General features: G+C 48.1%; 10 protein-coding genes across 10 annotated transcripts; 4 read left to right on the top strand and 6 right to left on the bottom strand.

Annotated features, from left to right (window-relative positions):
- Nucleotides 1–83: 83 nt before the first annotated feature.
- On the top strand, nt 84–3,470 carry FPRO_10012 (putative calcium P-type ATPase NCA-3 (Ca2+-transporting ATPase); the record flags this gene model as incomplete). Its single annotated transcript, XM_031233465.1, has 5 exons — nt 84–1,424; nt 1,468–2,505; nt 2,551–2,652; nt 2,700–2,813; nt 2,862–3,470. The coding sequence occupies 5 exons, from the start codon at nt 84–86 to the stop codon at nt 3,468–3,470; spliced, it is 3,204 nt and encodes a 1,067-aa protein (XP_031083300.1).
- A 714-nt stretch (nt 3,471–4,184) lies between these two features.
- FPRO_10013 (uncharacterized protein) lies at nt 4,185–5,759 on the top strand (the record flags this gene model as incomplete). The annotated part of the gene is made up of 1 exon (XM_031233466.1): nt 4,185–5,759. The coding sequence occupies one exon, from the start codon at nt 4,185–4,187 to the stop codon at nt 5,757–5,759; it is 1,575 nt and encodes a 524-aa protein (XP_031083301.1).
- Nucleotides 5,760–6,050: 291 nt separating this feature from the next.
- FPRO_10014 (uncharacterized protein) lies at nt 6,051–7,456 on the bottom strand (the record flags this gene model as incomplete). The annotated part of the gene is made up of 2 exons (XM_031233467.1): nt 6,051–7,304; nt 7,400–7,456. The coding sequence occupies 2 exons, from the start codon at nt 7,454–7,456 to the stop codon at nt 6,051–6,053; spliced, it is 1,311 nt and encodes a 436-aa protein (XP_031083302.1).
- Nucleotides 7,457–8,735: 1,279 nt separating this feature from the next.
- Nucleotides 8,736–11,829, top strand: FPRO_10015 (uncharacterized protein; the record flags this gene model as incomplete). The annotated part of the gene is made up of 2 exons (XM_031233468.1): nt 8,736–9,050; nt 9,106–11,829. 2 exons carry the CDS (start codon nt 8,736–8,738, stop codon nt 11,827–11,829), a joined length of 3,039 nt encoding a protein of 1,012 aa, XP_031083303.1.
- A 125-nt stretch (nt 11,830–11,954) lies between these two features.
- On the bottom strand, nt 11,955–13,613 carry FPRO_10016 (uncharacterized protein; the record flags this gene model as incomplete). Its single annotated transcript, XM_031233469.1, has 1 exon — nt 11,955–13,613. One exon carries the CDS (start codon nt 13,611–13,613, stop codon nt 11,955–11,957), a length of 1,659 nt encoding a protein of 552 aa, XP_031083304.1.
- Nucleotides 13,614–14,412: 799 nt separating this feature from the next.
- Nucleotides 14,413–16,516, bottom strand: FPRO_10017 (uncharacterized protein; the record flags this gene model as incomplete). The annotated part of the gene is made up of 4 exons (XM_031233470.1): nt 14,413–15,041; nt 15,091–15,377; nt 15,424–15,987; nt 16,035–16,516. The coding sequence occupies 4 exons, from the start codon at nt 16,514–16,516 to the stop codon at nt 14,413–14,415; spliced, it is 1,962 nt and encodes a 653-aa protein (XP_031083305.1).
- An 846-nt stretch (nt 16,517–17,362) lies between these two features.
- FPRO_10018 (uncharacterized protein) lies at nt 17,363–19,824 on the bottom strand (the record flags this gene model as incomplete). Its single annotated transcript, XM_031233472.1, has 7 exons — nt 17,363–17,924; nt 17,971–18,023; nt 18,072–18,393; nt 18,438–18,954; nt 19,002–19,089; nt 19,140–19,257; nt 19,310–19,824. 7 exons carry the CDS (start codon nt 19,822–19,824, stop codon nt 17,363–17,365), a joined length of 2,175 nt encoding a protein of 724 aa, XP_031083306.1.
- Nucleotides 19,825–20,519: 695 nt separating this feature from the next.
- Nucleotides 20,520–22,446, bottom strand: FPRO_10019 (uncharacterized protein; the record flags this gene model as incomplete). Its single annotated transcript, XM_031233473.1, has 3 exons — nt 20,520–21,471; nt 21,517–21,898; nt 21,945–22,446. The coding sequence occupies 3 exons, from the start codon at nt 22,444–22,446 to the stop codon at nt 20,520–20,522; spliced, it is 1,836 nt and encodes a 611-aa protein (XP_031083307.1).
- A 1,016-nt stretch (nt 22,447–23,462) lies between these two features.
- FPRO_10020 (uncharacterized protein) lies at nt 23,463–25,388 on the top strand (the record flags this gene model as incomplete). Its single annotated transcript, XM_031233474.1, has 3 exons — nt 23,463–23,548; nt 23,597–23,619; nt 23,668–25,388. The coding sequence occupies 3 exons, from the start codon at nt 23,463–23,465 to the stop codon at nt 25,386–25,388; spliced, it is 1,830 nt and encodes a 609-aa protein (XP_031083308.1).
- A 682-nt stretch (nt 25,389–26,070) lies between these two features.
- FPRO_10021 (uncharacterized protein) lies at nt 26,071–26,850 on the bottom strand (the record flags this gene model as incomplete). Its single annotated transcript, XM_031233475.1, has 1 exon — nt 26,071–26,850. The coding sequence occupies one exon, from the start codon at nt 26,848–26,850 to the stop codon at nt 26,071–26,073; it is 780 nt and encodes a 259-aa protein (XP_031083309.1).
- Between the last annotated feature and the right edge of the window lie 748 nt (nt 26,851–27,598).

Consider the following 27,598-nt stretch of genomic DNA (forward strand, 5'->3'; position numbering starts at 1 on the left):
GACTCACCCATCGCAGCTCACTGGTTTGGAGCTCACTCATTCCTATATCATACTATTTGCCAAGGGCCTAGGACTAAGCTACCATGTCTGGCCATCTTGACCCAAAAGCCCTACTGGATCCTCGCCAGCGCTCCATCAGCGAAGTAGGCACCATATCCTCCGCCGGAGACACCACTGTTGTTCCTAGCATCAACACCGCTGAAATCCCCCAATATCTCGATGCTGGCAACGAGAAGCGCTTCCCCCACGATCCCAACAACCCCTTCAATCACAGCCCTGAGGTCTTGAACCAATTGCTCGACCCTAAATCTCTCGATGTCCTCAAGGGTCTCGGCGGGCTGCCGGGCTTGGCGCGTAGCCTCAACGTCGATCTGAAAGCAGGTCTTAGCGTTGATGAGCTAAACAACCAGAACTGTCCTCGCATCAAAGTCTTTGGTCGCAATCAACTTCCCGCCAAAAAACCAAAGTCAATCTGGCGGTTGGCATGGATTACGTTCCAGGAAGCTGTGCTTATCATGTTGACTGTTGCTGGTACTATTTCTCTTGCGCTTGGGCTGTACGAGACTTTTGGTGTGTCGCATCAACCTGGTGATCCTACGCCTGTTGATTGGGTTGAAGGCGTTGCGATTCTCGGCGCTGTTGTAATCGTTGTGGTTGTTGCTTCGCATAACGATTGGCAGAAGGAAAAGGCGTTTGTCAAGCTCAACACCAAGAAGGATGATCGCGAGGTCAAGGTTATCAGATCGGGAAAGTCGATGCTTGTCAACGTCGCTGATGTTGTCGTTGGCGACGTTATGAACCTTGAGCCTGGTGATTTGATCCCAGCTGATGGTATCTTCATCGATGGCCATAACGTCAAGTGCGATGAGTCGACTGTCACTGGTGAATCAGACGCATTGAAGAAGACTCCTGGTGCCAAGTGCTTTATCGACGATCCTATTCGCACCAAGGAGCCTGATCCTTTCATCATCTCTGGATCTCGTGTCCTCGAAGGCATGGGCACTTTTGTCGTTACCTCCGTCGGTGTGAACAGCAGTTTTGGAAAGATCATGATGTCCGTCCGAACAGACATCGAGTCTACACCTCTGCAGAAGAAGCTTGAAGGTCTTGCCGTCGCTATCGCCAAGCTTGGTGGTGGTGCTTCTCTCCTCATGTTCTTCATTCTGCTCTTCCGCTTCTGTGCTTCTCTTCCTGGTGATGACAGACCAGCTGAGGAGAAGGCTTCTACTTTTGTTGATCTCCTTGTCGTGGCTATTGCCATCATTGCTGTCGCTGTACCTGAGGGTTTGCCGCTCGCTGTCACTCTTGCGCTTGCGTTTGCGACTACACGTCTCTTGAAGGAGAACAACCTTGTTCGTGTCCTTAGAGCGTGCGAGACTATGGGTAACGCGACTTGCATCTGTTCCGACAAGACAGGAACTTTGGTACGTTACATCCTCTCAAACAACAGCTCTTCTAACATCCTAGACCACGAATAAAATGACAGTTACCGCCGGCCGCTTCGGTTCCTCGAGCTTTACCTCAGACATCCCCACCTGGGCCACCACCATCTCTCCCGAAACCCGCAAACTCATCACTCAATCCGTTGCCGTGAACTCCACTGCCTTCGAGGGCACCAACGAAGGCGACGCCGCGTTCATCGGCTCCAAGACCGAAACCGCACTGCTCCAGCTCGCCAAAGACCATCTCGGCATGCAGTCCCTCTCCGAAGCACGAGCGAACGAACAAATCGTCCTCATCGAGCCCTTCAACTCTGTCAAGAAGTACATGCTGGCTGTGATCAAGGTCCAAGCTGGATACAGGGTTCTCATCAAGGGTGCTTCGGAGATCATGGTTAGCTTCTGCTCTACTGAGGTTAACCCATCTACTGGTGTTGTTGAAGCTTTGGATCGCAAGGCTGCTGACGATGCGATCATGGCTTTTGCGAGGAAGTCGCTGCGTACTATTGGTTTGGTGTACAAGGACTTTGAGGAGATGCCTGATCTTGAGAACCTGGGCGACTTGACGCTTCTTGGTATCGTTGGTATTCAGGATCCTGTTCGAGAAGGTGTCCCGCAAGCTGTGCAGAATGCCAGACGCGCCGGTGTCGTTACACGTATGGTCACGGGTGATAACCTTGTCACAGCACGCGCTATCGCCACAGAATGCGGTATCTTCACCGACGGCATCGTCATGGAGGGTCCAGAATTCCGAAAACTCTCGGAGGAAGAGCTTGACAAGGTTATCCCTCGTCTTCAGGTCCTAGCTCGTTCTTCACCCGACGACAAGCGTGTTCTTGTTACGCGTCTCAAGGTCTTAGGCGAAACAGTCGCTGTTACTGGTGATGGTACTAATGATGCGCCTGCTCTCAAGGCAGCTGATATCGGGTTCTCGATGGGTATTTCGGGTACGGAGGTTGCGAAGGAGGCGTCTGAGATTATCCTTATGGATGATAACTTTGCTTCCATCATCACTGCGCTGAAGTGGGGACGGGCTGTCAACGATGCGGTGCAGAAGTTCCTACAGGTATGTCTTTTGTGCTTGATGTTAAATGCGTACTAACTTTTCAAGTTCCAAATCACTGTCAATATCACCGCCGTTTTGTTGTCTTTTGTTACATCCATGTATGACGACAAGATGGAACCTATTCTCAAGGCAGTCCAGCTTCTCTGGGTAAGTTACTCCATCTGAGATGTCGCTCGTGGTACTGACCTATGTAGATCAACCTCATCATGGACACCATGGCTGCTCTCGCCTTAGCCACCGACCCCCCAACTGACTCCATCCTCGATCGACCTCCCCAACCCAAGTCCGCCCCCCTCATCACCCTGAACGTAAGTCACCTCTCACCTTCCATTCACCTTCACCTCTAACAACCTCAGATGTGGAAGATGATCATCGGTCAGTCCATCTTCCAAGTCGTCGTTGTCCTGGTTCTCTACTTCGCCGGCGACTCCATCCTCGGCTATAACACCTCCATCGCGGCCGAAAAGCTCCAGCTCGATACCATCATCTTCAACATGTTCGTCTGGATGCAGATATTCAACGAGCTCAACTGCCGTCGTCTCGACAACAAGTTCAACGTGTTTGTCGGCATCCACCGCAACCTGTTCTTCATCCTCATCAACGCCATCATGATCGGTCTGCAGATCGGAATCATCTTCATTGGAGGCCGTGTCTTTGACATTGACACTGATGGTCTGAATGGTGTGCAGTGGGCGATTTCTATCCTCATCGCTGCGTTTAGTTTGCCGTGGGGTGTGCTGGTTAGGATCTTCCCTGATGAGTGGTTTGCAAAGGTTGTTTACTTCTTTGCGCCGCCTTTTGTGTGGACTTATAAATGGATGGGTAGGGGTTGGGCGAGATTTATGAGGTTGTTTAGGAAGAGTAAGAAGGCGGATGATGAGGAGGATGGCAGTTCTTTGGAGGGGAGGGAGAGTAAGGAGAAGTCGCCTGTCGTCGGGCCCATGATTGTTGAGCCTAGGAACTAAGTCAGGAGGTAGTTGGCAAGATTGTGTGAATGGTTGGGAAAATTGGATAACTGGGAAGGACAAAAGGAAAGGATGGGACTGGTCCAATATGTTGAGTATTTCATTGCGATGGTCTGGCGTTGATTAGAGGAACAAATAGCGATAGCACTTTCATTGAATAACTTTCAAACTCTAATTGCACTATTCCTTCATTTAGTCTATAGAGTACCCATGAGCGGCGGGCGAGAAAACAGACTTCAGAAGAGGGGCTAAAATAAATTCAGAACAGAGTATCCTAAACTTAGGCTAAATTACCTTGGTCTTTTGTCACTTGCGAGCGAGGTCCCCGGTTGCGCCTCTAGGGATCAGTCAGAGCCTCATCAATGTTACATCAAAGGTCACTACGCAAGCATCATAGGTGCCTACGTAGTTTCATTGCCTTCTGACTCATACGGAGTGGCTTAAAACAATTGAAAAGCCGAGTCCCTCTGCCCAAGCCTCGTGACATGGTCATAGCGGATCTCGAAATGTTGGATCGACTCTGGCTTCCTGTTACATGATTGGCTCCCGCGTATACCTGTCTTAACATGGCAGGTCTGTGAACTCGGCGCATGTCATTCACGAAACCAGGCAACAAGGCTGTTGATAATCGTATAATGATTAAAAGGGTACCCAGAGACTCAAGTAATTGTCTTTTCAGATCATTCGAATCGTTCATCTCAAAGCATCGCCAAGATGGAAGACCAGCAAGACAGCATCATGAGCCAAGGCCTCTTCATCGGCCTCTTGGAGATGATATTTCCTGGCATGACTTATCTCCCCTACTTCGCCGCCTTCGCCTTCTTGATAAAATACGCTCTTGAATCTTGGTCCGAATCCATCACTGCACGCTTCATCTCCACCGTTGAAATTCACGCTCAGGATGAGACGTACAACTATCTTATGAACTGGGTCTCGCGCAACAACATCTCCCAAGACAATTATCGCCTCCAGGCTTCCGCTGCATTGAACAACTCCTCCTTCAACTGGTCAGAAGATCAGGATGATAAACCTGATGTTGACGAGGAGGAGGAAGATGATCCTGTGGGCAGACAGATCAACGAGATGCGGTCCAAATCATCGACATTGCTGAATAATGCTAAGCCTCTCTACTGGACTCCTGCTTTCGGCACGCATTTCTTTCGATATGAAGGCCGCATGCTAGCGTTTACCAGATCGCTTGAGGGTACAAACTATACCTCTACGCCGCGACAGCCTGAGAAGCTGGCCATATCCTGCCTTGGCCGGGACGCCACTGTCTTGAAACGACTGCTGTACAACGCTCGCATCGACTTTTCTGAGAAGCAGAAAGGAAAGACTGGTATCTTCCGCGCGACCAAGCTCTATAGTGAAGATGAAATGTCTTGGACTCGATGCATGTCCAAAGCAACAAGACCTATGTCTACGATCGCCCTGGATGAACATATTAAGGAAAAGCTTATCAAGGACCTACGCCGATACCTAGACCGTCAGACCAAGCATTGGTACGCGACAAGGGGCATTCCATATCGTCGTGGTTATCTCTTCTCAGGTCCTCCCGGAACCGGCAAAACAAGTCTAACCCTTGCGGCAGCAGGTCTCATGGGTCTAGATATCTACATGGTCAACCTGAACTCCCCACGAATAAACGAGGATAGTCTTGCATCTCTGTTCCAAAAGCTTCCGTACACCTGCATGGTCTTACTCGAGGACATCGACGCTACAGGATTAGCGCAGAGACGTGGCGCGGGTACAGCGACGATGGGGTCTCAAGGACGAAAGAAGAAGAATGCAGAGCGCCTCTCACTTTCAGGTCTATTAAACATAATCGACGGTGCAGCTGCTCAAGAAGGACGGGTTCTCGTCATGACTTCAAATCACACCGAGAACATTGACCCAGCTCTTATTCGACCGGGCAGAATCGACTTTACGATCAACTTCCAGCTCGCTACATCAGAAGCAGCCGAAGCGCTGTTCACTCAAATGTTCGACGCTCCAGATGTTGACCACAATTCGGAGAAGAAGGCAGTAAAGTCTCTGCGGGACCAGGCGAGGGAGTTTAGGGATAAGATCCCCAATCTTACTCTTAGCCCTGCAGCTATTCAGGGATTCCTACTCACGCACCAGGGAGATCCTGATGGTGCTCTTACTGCTGTAGATGAGTGGGTTCAAGATGCTTTGAATCAGAAGGATGTCGTAGTCGAAGAAGCTCTCGAGTCCGAGGATGAAGACACAGACTCTGAAGAGGATGGGGATAGTGATGGGGGCTCTGATCCTTCTTATAGGAAATGAGAAGTGGCTGCAGCTACAGGTATTGGTTAGTTAAATTTCAAAGTGTAAATTATCATTTGAGAGAAAAATTCTTTATTTCGTTCTTGACTTTATTTCTGATTTCAATAAGCTTTAAGTATAATAATGTGTTATTCGCAGTTGACACTTACGGCTGAGAGAACTTGGACGTTATCGTTTGGCCAAAAACAGAGAAAGCTTACAAAATTGCATAAGTAATATAGTTAGTAATAATTTATTATCAAAGAAAACACATATAAGATAAAGTTTCTCTTATGAATCTCAAGTTCTACGTTAGTAATTATACCATCTGCAATGATACTTAATAGAATCATCTCTCCTTCTTATATCACTCTTGTCTTTTGGCAAGGAACGAAGTCCGTCTCCACCTTCATCTTCTTGATTTCCACCCGTTTCATTTTCAATTTGTTGATTTCCAGCCGCCTCATCTTCATCTTCGTCTTCTTGATTTCCACCCGCTTCAACTTCATCCTCCTCGCAATGTGTTCTGTATGCGCACTTCTCTTGGCCTGGAACGCATTCCTCGTCCAACAATTTGCGGTTCTCTGGACATCTACCATTCGTACAGACGCCCTTCTGGCAGTCGTCGTTGCTTTCGCAAGGTGAGCCCGGGGCAAGTATGGGTATGCATAATTTAGGAGGGGTATAGTGAAAGGGATTGTTAATGCACTTCGCAGTGGCATTGGCACTCAAGCTGAGGGGCTGGCTGCATGCATCCTGGATACAGTCTTCTCGCAATGCGTAGAGACATTCTCCGTTGCGCGAGCATTGAAACCCTCTCGCACAGCCGTTCTTTTTTGCAGGATCACAAGGTTTGTGAAGTGTCGGTGCACAAAGAGTTTCCCTGTAGCCCTTTACATGTGAAGGGCTACAGGTTGAGCCCTCGCGACACTGTGGATTGCTAGGGTTGCATTGTTTACCATCCGGAATGCCATCGTCGGTGCAGATGCCGTCTTTGCAATCTCCTCGAAGGCAGTCTAAGCCAGATACACATTTTCCATTTGGAGTGAGAACCGGGAGACACTTGGTCCTGTGACCGCCGTATGGGCCACCGTAAGGATCGTTCTTACACTGAACCGTCGTATCAGGCCCAAGTCCTTCAGGCGTTCCGCAGTCGTTGGATAGACACTCCCCACGAAATGGGTATAAGCATTTTTCTTCTTTCGCAAAGCACTCCAGGTGACTGTGACAACGCTCTATTCCAGGCTTGCAAGATGTTTTTAGGTTCCCAGAGCTCTTTTGGCATTGGCCCCGGACGCAGGGCACGTGGTTTAAGCAGCTTGAGCTCTTCCAGCAACTCCCACCCAGGTCACTGGCTGGACATTTGCCATTCTGCAAGCTATACGGAAAGAGGCAATCGGCTCCTCCCTGGCTGGCCCCTAAGAAATCCGTACAATCGTTGCAGCATTCAACAGTGTGCCACCTGTTTCCCTTGCATTCCTGCCTCATTGGTGTTTGGCCATCTTCATAGTGACACCTAGCAGCGCCATTGCCACAGTCAGGCCATGCGGATGAGAAGGAAGCGATCTTGATTCAAGATGATTAGCATTTTCTGTCTGGCCGCTTGGTAGAATTTCCCTATTGTGAAGATAAATTAGGGTAAGAGTTATACTTAAACATACTAGAACGACAATGACAAATGGGCGCAGAAGGCAGACATGTTTGGGGAGGAATGTCATCGTTTCTCCTAGCACTACGCAGTACTTAATATGTTGCAGTAAAGATTTAAGGTATCGTACTGACTCCAGATATGGCAGGGTAATGGAGAATATTTATAGGAGGTAAAGTACGTCTATGGCATGCAGAAGCCTAGAATATAAGTGCTATTTAAGACATAGCATATTAGACACGTCATACAAGACACGGCATGTAAAACACGGCACATAAAACACAGCATATAAAACACAGTGTTAAGTTCTCTCGACTTTAAGATGCTACATTTTAGACTTACCCTTTTAATATTATAAGGCGGCCAAGTAATATCTTGAGCACCTACAGGGCAGCTGGAGAGGTAAATCAGGCAGCTGGGAGATGTGGCTGGTTTCGAATTGTCATAATTATATAAAGCATTATTTTGGCATGTAGATGTATAGTTCAAAGTCACGCCGCAGCCGGTAAGATGCTTTAACACAATTGCGCTGGCGGCCTAAAAGAAGAGTTATCTTATAACTTTGAGGCCAATATTGCTTTCTATATATGAGTTAATGCAAACAGTAATAATTCTAGGTACTCAAGGCTTATATAGGGAAGAGATCCTAGGTGGCTTAGGCAGGTTTCTTAAGCTAAGGGCAAGTAATACTTAAGATAAACTTAAGGGTTTTCTTACGCTTTAAATATTATTTATAGTAAATAAGGTAAGTTAAATATAGTAATTTAATATTTAAAAGATGTATTAATTATATTATAAATACAGATATCTGTAAATACTTTAGAAAAGGATTATTATAAATTTTATTAAGTTTAGCTCCTTATAGATAGCTAACTACCTTTTTAACTTAAGATATATTCTCTTTAAGTCTTTTTTTCTTAATAGTACTTGAGTCTAGCCCTTAATAAACCCTAGTTATATAGACTTTAATACTTTATATAAGTAATAATAAGTTATTATATTTATATATAAGAAGGATTTTGTAACTTAAAGCTATATGTTTAATTTATTTAGTATATTTAACCTTGACCTTCTACTTGCCCTGCCTGGCTAAGGCAAAGTAGAAAATTGCCTTGGCGCTTACATGCATAACTGACGGGGAATACGTCGACAGATATTATTGGCATTTTACTGTAACCAATGAGAGCCCGACAAAAGGAACATCAGGCTTTTCTCAACATGATATTAGGCAGCAAGGCGTTATGGTTGACCTGCGATATTGAGTATTTCTTTATCTTTGTCAACGCGCCACGTTTGACACATTTGTGGCTTTTCAATACTGGACCTTGCTACGGACCTCGTTAGCGACTATGTCTTCCGAAACTCCGCTCCCTACGCCAGCCTCTATGCTGTACCGACGCGATCTGTATAAGCGGGAAATACGTCTAGCTCTTATCTATAATGGTAAATGGCAAGATCCAATCTCGTGTGTTTTCAAGTATACCAAGATCGAGAGCCATGCACCACTATCTTATTCAGCACTCTCCTACGTTTGGGGATCATCTCGGGCTGCGGAGACTATTCAGATTGATGGACATGACCATAATATCAGCATTAATCTCGCTTGTGCTATTCGTCATCTGAGGGACGAAAGGAACTGTGTTCTGATTTGGATCGATGCATTGGTGAGAATTTTCCAGTCTTTGGCTAAATGTGTAGGATAATAATCAACTTTCATAGTGCATTAACCAACGCGATAATTTTGAAAGGAGTTCCCAAGTTGCAATGATGCGTGACATTTACGCGTCTGCACAACACGTAATTGTGTTCTTGGGTCATGGCTCTTACCATAGGATCCCTAAGAACTATCTAACAGACCCTTTGCTCGCTCCCGTACAATTCTCAAACGACAACCGGGATGACTCCCTGATCACTCAGTTTCACAACTCTTGGGAGACGATGTGCAGACGTGCAGAGTGGTATTCGTTTTGCACTATCTGCGTCATCCGAGCCCTATCAGACCTTGATAGATACAGCACAACGATTAAGTGTATCGCTGACGGAAAGGCTTCGTCTCGGTTAAAACTTTTTGAACTGGTTCGACGATTCATTAACAGTCAATGGTGGCAGCGTGTGTGGGTTATTCAAGAGGCCACAGTTACATCTCAAGTATTTGTTCAATATGGCAATGTCAGAGTACCATGGGAAGTACTTGCGCGCTCTGCGAATACATGTGATAGCCTGGGCTGGGGTCGACAGGATACAGGATCTGAGCTATTCCTAGGCATCGAAAGAGAGCACGCCAAAGTCTTACCAGTGCTTTCGAAGCAGATATTTGAGATCGAACGACTACGTGTGGAGTGGGATGACGGAAAAATAACTACCCTCCTGTCGCTTTTACAAGAGTTCTCAAGTCGCAAAGCCACCGATGACCGAGACAAAGTATTTGCTCTACTCGGCCTTGCAAGGGATATTAAAACTATCGAGCCAGACTATTCGCTGAGCACAGTCCAAGTCTATCGAAGCACTGTCATTGATCTCATCAAGCACAGTGGCTCGCTGACAGCCCTTTCCGGCGATATGAAAAGGAAAAATAGTGGCCATATTCCATCCTGGATCCCCGATTGGAGTGTTGCAATGGAAGAGCCAGATCGTCGGCGCATGCAGCTTGATGGAGCGTACAGAGCTTTCCCCCGTTGGCGGATTGTATTGATCGACCGCGAGGTTGAATACTGGGAGGCTGTGACAAGGGACTTACATAGCCTCTACGAAGAGATAGGAAGCGGGAAAAGGAGACCGATACCAAAAGAGATTGTTGATGGTCTACTGTCCTACGAGAGGATGCTGACAAGAATCTATGGGCCAGAGTTGATGGATTTCGAAAGTCTCGATCCTCCAAAGAAACAGGCCATCGATCGGTGTCATTCAATTTACTGGAAACTTGAGAACGCTGGCCCGCACTTCTGGTCCAGTACATGGATTGCGACACTTATTAACGCATACCTATCCCTACCACCGATACCATCTTCTGGAGAGTTGTACAGACTGGAAATTCTCAGATGCTGCTCGATGATTTACTGCAGAAAGTCCCTTGATCTCTGGCTGAAGAAAGTGCAGTATCTCGAAAGAGAGCGGTACAAAACAAACTTTTTACTTATATCGGACCAAGAGAAAGAGAACATCGTGGCAGAGCATTACGAGCATCCCACTATCGAGACTATTACATCTAGGGATGCTGCTCAGAAGTGGATCCAGGATATGCACAGAACATTTTATACAGTGACAGAACACATCACAGACAAGACTTTTGCTGAGATTTGCCGATCCAGGCCAATCATGCAGGAGGCATTATGGTCACTGACGGTGGAAGCAACTGTCACCCTGGAGAAAGATCGGACTTTAGGAGTTTCTATGACATTCGATTATGATCAGGGAACACCTGCCAGTGGGGGGCTGCTAAATCTGCTTTCTCATCTAATGCATGTGGCTTCAGAAATTCTGAGCCTCTGGACTCGGCCTTTTGTGTTGATACAAGCAGTGCAGCAGGCCAAGGATGCCTGCAAAGGCCTTATCAATTTGCACCGCAACAAGGATCTCAGCGCCAGTGACCATGACTATGCGACCTTGTTTTCAAAAGCTGTTGTTTTCACTGACTCGGTGACATGGATGCGGCATCTTAGGAACAACGGCCAACTAAAAGTATCCCTCTACGACGAACACTTTCTGAGATTTAGGAGTCAAAAACAACATGATGCATTCAGAGAAAGCAAAGATGTCCTTCCTATAAGCTCGAAGTTCATTGCTACTGTCGGCCAGTGTACTGAGAGGCTTCTCACCTGGGTTGATTCGGCCTCCCGCATCCTTACGATCAGTCAGTGGGCACTATGTGCGCAGAACCTAGGGCCAGATTTTGCTATGGATTTTGTCAAAGCTCTCGTTGGTGATATATATGAGGAGTCACCTGTGCAGTTTCGCCGACTTCATCAACCTGAGATCAGACTACTTCAGAACTGGTTTGTAAGTTGTTTACTACCCCAGCTCTGTGATGTGAATCCAGCGGTGCATGGCAAGCTTTGGACGAACCTTTTATCCACGGAACTTGAGCTCGGTACTGAGTTGGATGACATGAAGTTATTCGACACGGAGATGAGGCTCACTACTGAAGGGAGAATTTTCTTTCTGACAACGGACCACAGAATGGGATTTGGGCCAGGATCAATGGTAGAAGGGGATGAGATAAGATATCTGCCAGGTGGTAACAGTCCATTTGTGTTACGGCCGATGGGCAGAATTGGAATCAATTCAGAGCCTTCATATGAAGTTATTGGAGATTGCTTCTGTCTGTTGGAATCAAAGGAAGAGGATAATGGTGAGGGTGGTCTACTGCAAGGATGTCTTCCTGTGGAGATTCTGGGTGAGCTTCTTCCAACAGGTTATAAGTCTGATGACATTCTCTTATTGTAATGGATTTGAAACATAGTTTTATAAGTTTATAATTTTAAGCGTATAGAGAACCTTTCCTTTCATTAACGTTTGTTCAGAGTTAAACAAAGCAGACATGACAATTCGAAATTCAAAACCTGTACTAATTACATAGGCACAGAAATCCCCAGACGCTCCGTGAAAGGACTATTCCAAATCCCCGTCGAGTTCAGCTGCTTATAAACAGCCAACCACCTCCCCGACTCAGGATACATCCTCTCCAAGTCCCCTTTCTTAACAGTATCCAAATCTAACCCCCAATGAACCCTAACATCCTCCCCCTCCTCCCCCTCACACAGCTCCTGTCTCATAAACTTCAACAGCTCCTCCCCTGTCTTGACCCCAAACAACATATCCATCTCAACCATCATCGTCGTCCTCCCCTGCTGCGGTGCCAAAAACGCACTAGACTCTTTAACAAACCGCAGTGCAAACGGCCCTGCCAGAAACCACTTCTTCTCATTAGCTGCCTTCTGGAACAACGCAAGGATACGGTCAACGATAGAGACTATGTCTTGATTGGCGTCGAAGGATAGCTCCATGGCGTAGGCTTTCACGTCGTCGACGGCGCCGATGTTAAGGACTTTGAAGCTCTTGTCGATGTAGTGCTTCACGGGGAGGCTTTTCATGGCGGTGGTGATTATGCCTGGACTGTGAAGCGGCCAGCGGTTGAGGATCCAGACGAGGATGTCTTCGACCCAGTGGTGTTGGGCGAGGAGGCCGGCGAGCCAGTTGTCGAAGCCACGACCGCCTTCACGCTTTGTAGCTTTTGAGCATGTACGAATGGTTGTAACGGCGATGTTTCGGCCAACTGTCTGATAAGGGTTTAGATCAATCTCGAAGTAGTGATTCTGCAGAGGAGCAGATGCAAGACCCCCTGCGAGTTGGGACTTGTAATCTTGCCAAGTCGTCAATGCCCGCACTTCGCTCAGGAAGAACGTTGGTACCACTTCGATGATGTAAGAGTAGACAAGACCGAGGCAGCCCATTGCGATGAGAGCTGCTTGGAACCAATCATCATCCTGCTTGAGCTCCTGAGCGTCGCCCGGGACGAACTTGGCAGGATCTGTGATGCCATCCTTTGGCTCAATCTGATAAACCTTTCCAGTCTCAGAGACAAGTATAATAGCTCGAACAAGGCTGGCTAGGTTTCCAGAATCTTTGCCACTGCCATGAGTGCCGGTTGTGATAGCTCCGACAAGAGTCTGTCCATCATACGCTCCCATAGTCGCAAGAGCCTTACCCATCTTGTCAAGCTGCGAGTTCAAATCTTTGATCGTAATGCCACTCTCGACAAGAACATGATCCGAAGCTTTAGAGGGTTCTTTCAAAATCTCAGAGTTCAGCTTTAAGAACTTATTCATGCCATGAGGATCAAGAAGAATCCCATCAGTAGGACAAATGTTCGAGAACGAATGTCCCGAGCCCACAGCTCTAACATTCAGTTTCTGCTCTCTACCATCCTTGACAGCTTGGACAAGGTCTGGTAAGCCCTTGGGGTAGCGTAAGGACTTGGGCGTGCACTTTTGTTGACCGATGCAATTGGCCCACGAGTCCTTTGGGGGAGGCCGGGGTCTGAAGAACTCTTTGCCAGACTTGGGAGCCCCCTCGATGGAATCTTTGAGGTTTTTGATTTCTTGGAATAGATCCCCGTTCAGAGATGGGTCAATTGTTCGGCGGTGTATTTCCTCCGCGAGGGCAGTGTTTGTTCGATCATGGTCAAACTTTTGAACGAGCTCAGCTGCGGACAGATTTTGGGGATCCATAATATTCAGTGGTCAAAGGCAATATTTAATAAAGAGAAGCGATAATATTATTAGGGAAGAAGAGCCAATCTTTGGGCTCTTTATAGCAGATTCGTGGCTTTCTCTTGGGCTTTGCCCAAAGAATGTGAAGTGGTCGACTGAGACATATTGACCGAAGCTCCATTCCTCATTGGATGAATATACGGCGACTACGCAAGCCACAGCCGAACTAGCGATTCGGCACTTCTAAAAACGGGGGGGACTGCAGAATCTACAGCTGTCTAGACCATTATATGGGTCATCTGCGTGTCTGAGGTTTTAGAAAGCTGAAAACCCATGCAAAGTCATCACATTCGAAGGCTTTTGATCACAAGCCAGTTGAATGTCTAACTATTTGTGGACATTCAGCTTCCAAAGAGGTGCTTTATCTGTGACTGTGTGGCTGCTGATTGCCTGATTCGGAACGGCTGAATAGCTCAGCTCGCCACATTGAGACCCCAGTGTCAGACATGCACACCTCCAAGTTGCTTACTCTAAATGCCTGATAAAACAAGAAAAGTGATCTTAGCGAGGCACTGGGTTTTCTGTACTGATTTAAGCTCTCAGCCACAACTCTTCAATAGCCAAATCTGAGGATGTCCTCTTCTAAAGCTGGCCTAAAGGTACCGTGTGTGTTTACAACTAGGACCGCGAAGATAATACTGGTTCCATTGAGGACTCAACTCATTTTGATTATCGAGATCATAGTCTCATCGTCTGAATAAAATCATATACAAGAAGTATTAATCCACCAGGCCCAGCCCAGCCCAGCCCAGCCTCATTACTGCTGTCCATTAAACCCCGTAAACCCATTAACGCCATTTCCTAGTGTATCAAAACCAGGATATATCTGCCCCCAATTCACAAACTCCGTCTGCGGCGTCATACCCCCGGTGGGAATAAGTTGCTCAGGCATCATCTGCGGATACATAACCCCATTATTCCAAGCCTGCACATCCGCCCCATCCATCCCCATCATCAGCCCCTCAAACCCAGTAGCAGGGACTACCTCATTAACCGTCTCAGGAACTTGACTTCCCCGCAGCGCAGTCCTAACAGTCCGCACACTATCCCTATGGCCAAGCATCACGCTACCGCTCTCTTCAGACCCATCGTCCATTACAACGCCGGAGTCAGGGCGAGGCATGATACCACGGGGTTTGCGAATGCTTTGTGTTGTTTGGGAGCGGATTATGTCGTTCTTTTTGTTGCTGCGGTTTGTGTAGGGCATGCTTTGGGCGTTGGCGATGCATTGGTCTAGAGTCTCGACGAAGCACTGATAGAATTTTGTAGAGAGAGTTTCGAGGGTGGCGGGGTTGGAGATTTTGTCGAGGAGGGAGTATTTGAGCTGGTCGAATGCCTCACGGTACTTGGCTTCGACTTCGAAGTGCTCGATCACAGGTGTGTATTCTGCTGAAGTCAGCTGTGTTCTCGCAGATAATGACTAACGGATACTCACCGTATGGTCGAACATCACTATCGTCGTCATCGGGAAACACAATGTTCCAGATCTCTTTCCACTGAACCTCAGGTGAAGTACCGCTCGCTCTCTTTCTACTCAACAGCTTTGTGGCAGTCTGAGGATCAATACCACTCTCAGCATCCGCATCAGCGATATCACACATGTATTCTTTTGGTAGGCGCTGATGATCACGGAGTTCTTTGCGCGTGGGAAAGTCACGACTACATCGATCGCAGACGAAAGCAGATGGATCGTCGCGCTTGTGCTGCTTGACTATGTGTTGCCTTGGAAGCGTTAATAACAGTTGAACGTGAGATTATGGTTACTAACCTTAGCTCTGCGAATTTTGGAAAATAGGTCATCGCGCAGCTATGATGATCCCTCACGTTGAAACGATGAGGATTCCTCTTTCGGAACGGACAGCTCAATCGAAGATTCTCATCTTCCTTGGGATTCGGTCGTGAGCGCTTTGTGGGCAAGTATCCTGACCCTTCACCATCGCTAAACTCATCGCCGTCCTCTTCACGTCTACCTTGCTTCTTCCTCTTTCCGCCCCGACGATCGCCATTAGCGTCCTGGGAGGGTGTAGAGGAAGAGCTTGACGTTGACATGGTGTGCGACAATTGGCCATCTGGAGCAGATTGCCAGATATGCTGGCTTATGTCCTGCGTGAAGTTGGATACGAGGCTTTGGACCTTGTCTTGCGGAATGGAGACGTCGTTGAGGTCGACGCCGTAAATGACTTGAAGTGCGTAATTGAGCACTGAGTTTGCATCCTCTTGCGACACTTCTTCCGAATCATCTTCACCATCATTAAAAATATGATCCGTACGATGCGACTCTGTTGTTGGCGTAAGAACCCTTTCCTCCTTAACAAACGACTCTGTACTGGGGCTGCAAACGTAAGCGACACGATCGCACGGAACCATCGGAAGACTCACCTCGCAGGCCTAAGCTCTTGAACAGCAGGTCTTCCATGCACCTCATTCAAATTTCTAATCTTGATATCGAATTCAGGATATCCCGTAATAATCGCATCATCATCCTCATTAACAAACGTCGAGCAAGTTCCGCTCGATGGATTATGTCGATGGCAGATACGACTCGCAGGTCTCGATCCATCCAGCGTCGCAGCAGCAAACTGCTCCTGGATCGAGCTCGCATACGTGGTACTTATCGGACTCGCCAGCGTAGAAAGCGAATGCGTCGTCGCAGAATCAGGAACATTTGCTGAAGAAATACTACTCATCGACGACTCCGTCGGCGATCTGAGACGAAAAGCCCCGGGGGTAAAGTGCAAGCTCTCAGGGACCTTTTTGCCATTTCGTTGGTTTAAAGAGGGGAATTTGGAGAGTGGTGCGTCTCTCATGCGCAGAGGAAGATGGTGAAGACCAGCTTCGCCGATGTGGTTATTATCTCCCATTTTTGCGATGCAGTTTAAAAAAAGAAATGGAGAAATTCTGGAGGCGTCTGTTAGTTGCGTGGTGCATAAAGGCTGACGCCATTGAAGATGTTTCGGAACTTACAGGGTGAGATTAAAGGGATATTTTATGCAAAGTTGCAATACAGATGAAACAAGGTCAAAGGAGCGTTGACGACGATTAAAGGAGTGAATTAACCCGGCAGGTTTGACAATGATTAATGATTGATCAAGTGAGAAACAGAAGGGCATAAGCAGACAGTGTTATATTAATGGAAACAAGGGAGACAGACAAGTCGGACATCCGTTTCACCTCATCTCGCTCTCTCCCTCTCGCACAGGTTGCCTCGCCTGAAGCCTGCAGCCAAAAAGTCCTAGACTGTCGATCTAATTGGCAAGGCCGTTTTATTCTGGTCCACTGCGCTGGTATGAATGGGGTAAGACTCGAGATGATCCTTGATGACAGGGGGCTCTGATTCGCTCGTGATGGCCGTTGTTGCATGGGCTGTGTTGCTTGTTTTCCAGGCACCAGAAAATGGACTCGATGAACTGATCAGCCCTATCCGTACAGTTCCAGCGGTTCCCTGTGGTTCGCTCACGGGTAGACGTTGGGGGCTGATGCCATCGTGTTCATTTCACATCCCCAGGCTGAGTCTGACGTGCTGTCGCTTATCGAATGCAGATGATGTGGCATTGTCGCTTAAATCTGTGAGTAACAGTAACGACGCACAGCATAATGCAAGCAATTTACTAATTTTGATCTACTTTTCAATGTGACGTCTGTTGAAAACTTGAGCTACCTTCTCCCAGTGGGACCCATGTATCATAAGAGTAGCTTCAACCCTCAACTCACTCTCCAATCTTCAGAATCTCAGCAGCCCTCAAAACAGCCTTCGCGCTCCTCTGAACCCACTCCTCAGCCTGCGTCAAATTTCCCTGATCCAAGCTATCCTGCACCGCTGGAAAAACATCCGCGCCATATCCGCTATCCAGCCCCGGCGCACTAACAACATTGTAAAACGAAAACCTACCCGGCAGCAATCCCTCGCTCGCAAAGCCTCGACTAAACGCCTTGTACGCTGCATTGACAGCACTCAACAGAACAGTATCATTAAGAGCGAGCGCTTGCTTGGCTAGCGTAGAAATGCGCTTTCCTGCTTCTTCAAAGGAAGATACTGCCGAGGAGAGGGGCGTGAGATCAAGCTCATAGGAGGGGAAGCGGTCGGTGAGCTTTTCTTCGAGATCTTCAAATATGTCGCGCAGGGCAGTTCCGGCGTGGGTGAGATCAAAGGGGATGAGGGGATCGTCGGCGATGTGGTATGTTAGGAGAGTCACGAATTGACCCATTGCTACGTGGAGATGGAAGCCTGGATCTGCGTATTCACTCATCCAGCGATGCGTATCGTAGAGACTGGGTTATGTCAGTTGATTCATGGCAAGGCCAATGGAATGCGTACGTATGGTATGCGTAAACAGCATCTTTAGGACCAGGGCCTCCAGCAATATCAAGCTATAAAAGGTCAGTCACATCCCCTGTCAGATCTTCCGTCACACTTACAGAAGTGATACCGTTGTGATAGAAAGCAGCATAGTCACTACCACTTCCCATAGCAGGCAGAACACCTTCGGTAGCATTGTACCACGCATCATACAACGTCGGTCCAGCTCCATAGCCCTCAGGAAAGATGATCTTCTTCATCGTCTCAATAGCAATGGTCTGGATCTCACCTGACCCAACAATCTCCGCTCTCGGACCAGAAACAGCTGTGTCGAGGTTGATATACGCAACTGTCTTTTCAATAAGTTCAGGAAGATGGTCCTCAACCCATTCTGTGCTTCCCATGAGACCAAACTCTTCAGCATCCCACGAAGCTAGAATACTGCTCTCGTTAGTTTCATCTTGTGTTGGGTTTGGATGACTTACATTGTTCGACGAGGCTTCCATCCGTTCTCGACGAGCTTCCCAAAAGCCTTGGCCATCTCAATAAGCAATGCGCCTCCCGACACAGCATCCGCCGCACCACCAGCCGTCCAGCCATCTCTATGGTTCCCGATAATAACATATTCATCTTCATTCGTGCCATTGATCGAAGCAATAACATCCCATGCCGGTTCAAGTCTCGTATCCATGATATTCACAAGATTAAGCGTAGCTCCCGGTGCAGGGCCACTATGGTACGTAACGTTTGAAAAGGCGCCCTTGTAGTTAGTTCTGTTTACTGTTTCAGAGGAGAGGCCGTGGTTGTCGAGAGCGTGAAGGAGTTGAAGACCGTCGCGGGGGGAGATGGGGATTGATGGGATAGAGGGCCCGTAGGGGGTTATGTCAGCGCGGGGAGAGTCTTTATGAGAGGCGTAGCCGATTGTTGAGGGGTCTCCGAAGGAGAGGGAGCCCCAGCGGGTGCTGCCTCTTTGGATGGATGAGGGGTGGCGAGCAGGGCCGTCTGGAGCTGTCAGTGTATGTTGATGTCTGGGTATCCTTCATGCTGACCTGGGTAGGGAAGATAGCCGTTGGCTTCTGTAATCTCACCGTCCTCGAGAGGGTCTGTGTAGAGAATAGTCCCAATCATGCCGTGAGCCTACTATGAATCCGTAACTGACTCTCCACAATCTGTTGGTAAGAACTTACCTCGGCGTTCTTGATCTTGACTCCGCGGTTTGCACCGCCATACTGAGCCAGAGCAATCTTTCCCTTCAGCTCAACACCAAGATCCTTAAGTTTCTGATAATCCTCCCTCGAACCACGACTATACCCCAGAGTTAGCCATGCAAACAGTACCTCGTCATACATATTCTTACCCCACGTAAACATATTCAGCACTGACCCTCCCACTGCCAGAAAGTGCATGGTACGCAACCTGCTCATTAGGATTCCTCGTCTGCTCATCAACATCCAACTTATCCTCCAACCGCTGCACCTCATGCACACTCCCATCAGGCCTCTTCAAACTAAGCGTACTCTCAATTGGCTCCGTATACGTGATCCAATACTCATCAATCCATGATTCCCAACCTGCGTCAATCCACTTCTTCTGCGTCCACTCTGCTTGAGACCTGTTATGGCCTGCGAGACGATAACCAGAGGTATAGTAGAGTGACCAGTCTGAGATAGAATTGTTGTCGAAGGAATTGACGAGGAGAGTTTCGACTTCGGTGAGTACGGGAGGAAATTCAACGACGTCGCGCTTGAGGTGACGACTTTGAGATGTACGTGCCGAGCGACGGGCTCGAAGAGCGGAGAGTTCATCCTTGTCGGGTAGACAAGCGTATACACACGCCGCAGCAACAAGACAAGTAGCCAGATTCCTCGCCATGATTCCCAAGATTATTTCAACAATCGTAAAGGAACTACTTCAGAGCATACCGTAGAGAACTACATCATATTTATACTACCCCTCCAAAGCATGCTTGGCACATCTCGTGCGGGGGATTTCAACTTACACCCAGTCACGATAAGCTAGCGCTTACACCGCATCTCTGAAAGAGGAATGTCCAAGTTCACGAGAGTACGGCATTACTGCGAGGTTCACGATAAGATGTTGCGTCATACGATGAGGATTTGCTTGGCTCTGGTTGACCTTCCATGTTGGGCCTCGATCACCGTGTAGCGTTGTATTGTGATGGTGCGGGGTTGAGGAACTTTTTCAATAGTCCGATGATTCCGTGAGTTTATTGTGTTTAAGCTTGTTTTTGAGGTGTTTATCGTGTGAGCTAGACCCGGTTTATGCTTGCTAGACATCTGGATTGTTTATTAGGCTGTTCTTCGTTGTTGGGAGGCCCTCGATGTCCCGGCAGGGTGGTCATCTATAAGAACCACGCAGGACACTTGCAGGTGAGTGTCACTAGAGGCTAGGCCGGGGAGATTAAGCAGCGTATTCCAATTAATAGATTGAGTGTCATTGGTGAATGAAAAAAGTCGATATATATACATAATATTGAACACTTGTCCATTCCACGTTAATCACCAACGGTTCTTCAATATCCAGCGCCAGACTTGACCTGCGAACTATTAGAACAAGCTCATAAACGTCGCAACAGCCACAAGTGTAAGACCAAGCCCCCCAACTCGCATCTCGCCAGCAGCATTTCTATCATCCGCGGCCTTCTTCTCAGCGGGTTGTCGTACCTTTGTCAACGTAACATTGAAAGCAGGGCTCTTTACTGCCTCACTAACACCCTCCTCACCCTCAACAAAAACAAACAGATCAAGCGGTAGGTAATCGTATACCATGCGATCTTGTTGGAACCAAGTCTGGCATGCTCCATCTTTGAAGAATAGTTGGCTGTCGTACTCTGCGTCCGCGGTAGAATTCGTACGGTCGAAAACAGCGCGCCATGCTGTCTGGCCCTTCTTGCTGAGGTTGCTGGGATACATTCGGGCGTCGACATACGGAGTCTCTGTGGAGGCGTTGGACTCGAGGGCGTTGAAGTTGTAGTTTCCGATGTTGTTTAGGACATCGAAACCACGGACCTGCCAGCTCTTGATCTTGAGACCAGGTCCGCTGTCCATTGCGAATGTAATAGTTGAGTTGGTATCCTTGTCCTCGTAATCACCTGCAAAAGCCTCCTTTGTATCATCACGGCCGACCTTTTCGATAACGGGGAGGAGATTTTGGAGCACTTTGCTGAGGATGGTGCCGGTGACGAAGGAGTTTGCAGACGCTTCGAGACCGCCGGTCATGATAGAGATGACGATGTCGTAGTCGGGAATGAGGACGGTCTGAGAGTGGTATAGACCGAGATCACCGCTCTTGGTGTAGATGTCGATGAGACGGCCATCAGAGGTGATGTTGTCACCGCGGAGGATCTCCCATGGACCGCCGACTTGGTAGCCCCATGAAGCGGTGTTGGCCTCTGGCTTCATCCACTTGCGGGTTTGAACGGGTGTGAGGAACTTGTTGCTGAGGATGCCATCGGCGAGGAGAAGCATATCAGAGACAGAAGAAAATATGCCACCAGCACTGATACAGTCAGTCAAAGTTATTGTACCGAGATGTTTGACTTACGAATCGAAAACAGCAAGAGTAGCGTTCCAGGTAGGCTCCTCGACAGGAATGAAGAGATCATCTGTTGGAGGAGTCTTGTCGACATAAGTATGCTTCATACCAATAACGTCAAGAATATCACGCTTGATAACATCCTCATAGGGCATGTCCTCAGCAGCCTCAATGACAAGACCAAGAAGAGCATGGCCAACGTTGGAGTATATAGGGTTGGTAAAAGGTGCATAAACTGGAGGTCGAAGGTTGACCTGCTCAAGAAGATCTTTCCTGGTACAGGGGGTAGTACCGGGAAGACCAGAGCAGTTGGGGCCTTTGCCCTTAGGAACCTCGGGTAGACCGTATGGCTTCCATGGAGCTGAGCCAACGATCGCAAGATCCTGAGCCACTTTTCACGGTTAGTTGGATACGTTGGAGGTGAAATTGTGACTTACTATCAACGCCAACGCCTGAGAGATGACTAGCAAGTGATCCAACAGTGATATCCTCCCACTTCAACGAAAAGATATCATCATCCCCAGCTGTCTTATTCAACTCAGGCAAATACTTCAACACAGAAGCTTCCAAGTCAATTTTATCACTAATATGTGCCGCCAAAGCAGTAAAAAGCTTGGAGCCGCTAGCAATTCGAAAGACAGTGTCTTCGTCTACCTTATCAGTGCCCTCGCCAGGATTAGGCGGTGTCCACTGATACGTAAACAAAGGGTCATCCTCGTGGAGGGACTTGACTCCAATAGAGAGAGCTGAAGTATTGAATTGAGCGCCTATTTGAGCGTCGAGACCTGCTTTGAGAAGGGATGTTGCTTTTTTGACGATGGAGCTTTGGGAAGGGGATTGAGGTGCTGGGAACACGGCGCCGAGGGGAGGACAAGCTTTTGCGTCGATGAGAGTGAATGACACAGCAGCTACAGCTGCAAGTTTAGAAAGAGAGGGCATTATCAAAAGAATGAGAAGCCAGCGAAGGATGATTTGTATGTAACCCTCATGATAGATACGTTGGGGGCCTTCCCTTATATACACCTCACATCAGCATGAAGATCTTAAGCTTCTCGGATTCCAATGCGTAAATCCTCTCAGCCCTCAAGGCTGAGAAATTTAGCTATAGTTTGCGTATAGCATCTTGGCTTTAATCTCGGACAGTGAGTGCGAGCCGAATAAGGAAGTAGAAGTGTTTTGGGAGCATTTAGCGTCTGACTGCGCCTACGATCTGAGTCCGAGGTTTGAGTCCGAGCGGACCAATTGGGGAAGAGGGGGAGTTGCGTGGGAGGATTGGAGCTCTGTGGGGTCTGCTGTAAGGCTGAGGCACTAGGGGTTGATCTGAGGGGAGTGATTATCGTGGATTGACAGCCGTTGGGTCGTTTCTTCTTTTTTTTAATGACTAGTTTTAACGGATTCATTTCAAGTCAAAGTTTATGCGTATTGTAGAGTACCTATTTTCAATCTGGGAGCGAATGGTTTAATACATCCAATATCCCCATCTGATTGATGCTGACACCCTCTGTAATAATCGTTATCTTGCCATTACCTCTTAACACCAGAAACAATATAGCAATTTATTATCCGTTTCAATGAATGGAACAGCAAGTTCTATCATGAATCACTACAGTATCATCATAGTTATCCGGCTATACCCTTAATCAGCTTCGCCTCATCCTCATAGCTGCTGCGCCCCAATCCATTTAGAACCCCCGATCCCAGCGCCTGTCCAGCAAATAAGCACTGCCGAGGGGCTCTGTAAGCACAGCGTCAAGATCAAGCAAGGATCATCAACACTGCGGGGATGAAGGATTCAGCCTAGGCCCCTACAATTACAGCGGGCACCCAAGCAAATAAAGGCACCACGTTCACCCACGAAGCTCCTTTCATTTCTGGGCTCGGACTCTCGATCTCGGACTCTTACTCAACTGAACATCAGCCCTAAGACAGAATCACGTTACTTGCTGGTGGACCTCATGTATTCGGTTCCGTCACAATCACCGCCCAAGGCTTCGGGCCGTAAGGGTAGTAAGAAGGTCCGCACTGGTTGCATCACCTGCAAGTTCGTAACTCAGACGCTCACGTGTATCACTCACTAACAGTTCTACAGAATTCGCAAAGTAAAATGTGACGGTAACAAACACCACTCCTCTATCAGATCTTCTTCTAACAAACCCACAGAAGGCAAGCCTTATTGTCTACGATGCATCAAAACAGGTCGTCAATGCGATGGCTACCGTCCCTCCCCCAACTCATCCCCAGAGCCTACATCCCTCTCCCCAGCTCCAGGCTTCGACTCACCCCAAGAAGTGCGCGCCTTTGACCATTACCGCCTACGTACTGCAAAGGTTCTCTCAGGGCCTATCGATGCTAATTTCTGGGGCGGCGTAGTTCTCAAGATGAGTTCCACCGAACCAGCTGTTCGACACGCCATCCTCGCTATTAGCAGTCTACACGAGGCTGTTCAGGTCAAGAACAGGAGTCTGAGGGAGATTGACACAAGGTTCGCGTTTAAGGAGTATGGAAATGCGATCACGACGCTGAGGAATTGGGGACAGAGGAGTGAGCCGTCTGTTGTGCCGCTGCTCGTTTGTGTCTTGTTTATTTGTGTTGAGTTCTTGATTGATCGCGATACAGCAGCGCAGATGCATATTTGCCAGGGACGGCAAATTCTTTCTACGCTTGGTGATGGGAGATCACCCGCTATGGAGATGATCAAGCACTCTCTTGTGCCTGTCTATGCGCGCCTCAGTCTCTCGAGCTTTCTCTTCGGCAGTCGACCAGCGCCTATTCCTGCACATCTACGCAGCTGGAGCGACATGCCCGCTGTCTTTGCCACCGTTGAAGAAGCTCGATATGCGCTTTATCTTCTTCTAGATGATGCCCTACAGTTCAGCACAAGCGCTAGAGCTCCGATCTACAACCCGAATGCGGAACCAGAAGAGATCAGAAAGCTTCAGAATGAGCAGCAGCGTCTTCTCTCACAATTGAGTCGCTGGCACGCCGCATTCACCGTCACAACATCAATGAGTCCTCAATCTCCTTCTCTCGAAAACTCACTAAACGTCCTCCGCATTTATCACCAGTCAACTCTTATCTGGGTCTCCACTGCCTTGGATACAGGCGAGGCAAAGCTCGATCAGTTCATACCCAACTTTGCAAACATCATCACTCTCGCGTCAACCATCATCAGTTCTGTCCCCTCCAACGCGAAACTCGAGCCTTTTAGCTTCGAAACGGAGATTATACCGCCTGTGTACTGGACAGCTATCAAATGTCGTCATCCGCTCCTTCGTCGGGCAGCGCTCAAGCTCTTGACGCGGAACCAAATGCGCAATCGCAGGGAGAATCTCTGGCATGCACGTGAAACAGCTGTCATCGCCGCGCGAAGCATTGAGATTGAGGAGTCAGAGTTCGACTACCCTCTCGATCTTGACTTTACAATGGATCCCTTCATCGCTCCAAGTCCCAGCGGTTTGAGCGAAGTATCCGCTGAAGCAAACGCTGCGTTCGACCTCTTTACTTGCGATCCCAAGAAGATCAAAGTCGACATCTCAAAACCTCCCAGCTTACCTCCCCCGCCCCCGTCATTCAGCGATCCAACACCTGAGGAAATCCTCTCTGGTTCACCGTGCAGTTTGGCGTCGAGTCGTTCATCTCCTACCCCTACGCCCGAGCCTGTGTCCCCGATATCAGCAGCGCTTGAGGGTATTCAGCATCTCGATTCTGCAGCGCTCAAATCTGCGAGGCTCGAGTCGCCGTATGGTGTGTCGGAGAGCAGGAGAATTAAGAATGCGCTTATTGGACCGGCGGATGATGGTGGTATTTGGGTTACGTTCTTTAGAGACCCTGAGCCGGGGGAGACGTCGTGGAAGGTTACGAGGGAGTTCTTGAGATGTTGAAGTATTTGATGAGTGGCATGATTGATTTGGATATTGCTGGGCGTGCTGTTATGTGTCATATACCCATGATTTACCTGTTTATTGACTATGTTATTTTATGCGCCACATCATATTTTTTCGAGTTCGACTGTTGACTACTTTATAAAGTACGTTGTGTCGAACTCGCCGTGTATCTTAATTGCGTTCCTCGTACCCAAATGCGAAGGTGATATACTGCTAAAAAGAAAAAAAAGAAAGAAAAAAAAAACCGTTCTTTACTATGTTCAGATTCAATTTATTTTCCTACCTAGTAGTAGTGACATGTCGTCTGTGTACCGTCAAGCTTCATGTTGTATTGAAGCAGCTACCCTAGACGAACAGTCCGTATGGAGGTTGATGTGACATTCACGAACCTCTCTATGGTCTTTCTCTCGGTATGGCAGGGCTTGCGGAAGAAAGTTCCATTGCACGCTGCGCTATAATTAATACTTAGTTGAATTCAAGTCTCATCTTTCACGGTTTAGTTGGCTTCGTGGTGTAAGATACAGTCCTCACGGCTTTTGGTATCTCCATTTGGTTTGGTCAGCCAGAGACGATATCAACACGGAACGACGAATCTTGCGTGAACGCAATCAAACCACAAAGCGTCGTCGTTGATGGGATATCATTAATTTGGGTATCATTATATACTTAAATCCTATTCTCAACCTCTAGCAGTCTCCCGCCTCGCAGACTCTGCCACCAGCTTTCTTCTCTTATTCCTCTCGTCCTGCTCAGCCAATACCCTTGCCGTTAACGACGCCGCAAACTCATTGTTGATGCCACTGATCCTCGCATCATCTGACTTCTTATCCTTCGCGGCTTTGTCCTCTTTCTCCACATCATCGCCCTTGCGCTTCTTCTTCTTTTCCGACTTGTCCTTCTTCAGGGCATGTGTAAACCCTTGGCTCTTGAGGTTCTCGATTCTTTTCTCCAATCGCTCGATATCAGCCTCAGAGTTTGTAAGAAGTGGAATGATGTTGTCTTGCTCGAATTCGGCACCGCACTCTGGACACGCCTTTTCTTGGATCTCTTTCATGGCGATGTCGGCAAAGACATGCCCGCAGGGTACCAAGTAGACAGACTTGACAGCAGGGCCAAGCTCCTTCATGGAGATGGGACACACCCACTTGTCGCCATTTTTGGAGACCTTGAGCTTCGCCACGTCTCGTAGTGACTTGATGCCCAGGCTCGCGGGGGTGACGTCAACTGGTTCATCGGAGGGCATGAGACCTTTGATGATCGCTTCGTAATTGTACAGACGGCCACGCCAATCGGAGATAAGAGTATCAACGTCGAGGAATTCACCGCTGAGAGCGCAGTGCGCCCAGGCGTGAGAGAGTGATTCAAGGGCTGTCGCTTTCAATTCGGATGTTGTGGGAGCGCGTGCCGCATTCTTGACGAGCTCGCGACGCTTCGGGATGGAGCCGCCGTCGTTGCCCATGATTGATGAGTAGAGGATGTCGCGTAATCGAGGAAAATGATGGATCGGGGGGTGATGCCAGCGCAGTTATTCGAGATCCGCAGTGACAGGGATTAACAGCAGGAGGAATAGAGATGGGCGTGGGAGGTGTATGTGGATGAATAAGTTGAGAGTTCTGGAACACTGAGGTGATTCCAAGAATTGAGTCGAGATGGCGCTTATCGATAAGATAAGGACGATGGAAGCTTGATGTAGCGGGACAGTGTGATATTCGGATTGTACGGTACGGTTTGCGATACAGAGCTCGGTACCTTCGTTCCTACAATTACTCATAGAGTCTAGTGACAGATATTGACATCGCTTCATATATCTAATTCATGATGCTTATTTTAAATAATCTTTTCTTAGATTGTCCTTGTAAAGAAGCCACTTGAATATCACTGATGGCTATTGGCACTGTGATGACACCGCAGTAGTGCTCCACCGCTAACCCGCCATTTCCAAACTTGATCCATCTAATGACCTCCGCCCAACCCAAGCTCATCAACCTCCAACTTCAACCTCCCCGGTGCTATGCACCTTTCTTAATACCACCCCGGTCGTTACCCTCGAAGGCGCTCAACTAAACTGGGCGTCTCCCATCAATATTTGTATTTTGGAAACGTCTCGGCCGCATTCACAACGAACAACACGCGCACGCGCTGCCTCGCTCGAAGCTTAATTACGATCTCCCCCTCCATCTCGTACGCTCCTCTACGAAAACGCCCGA

This window comes from Fusarium proliferatum (genome assembly GCF_900067095.1).
Source record: "Fusarium proliferatum ET1 genome assembly, contig: FPRO_scaffold006, whole genome shotgun sequence".
NCBI lineage: Eukaryota > Fungi > Ascomycota > Sordariomycetes > Hypocreales > Nectriaceae > Fusarium > Fusarium proliferatum.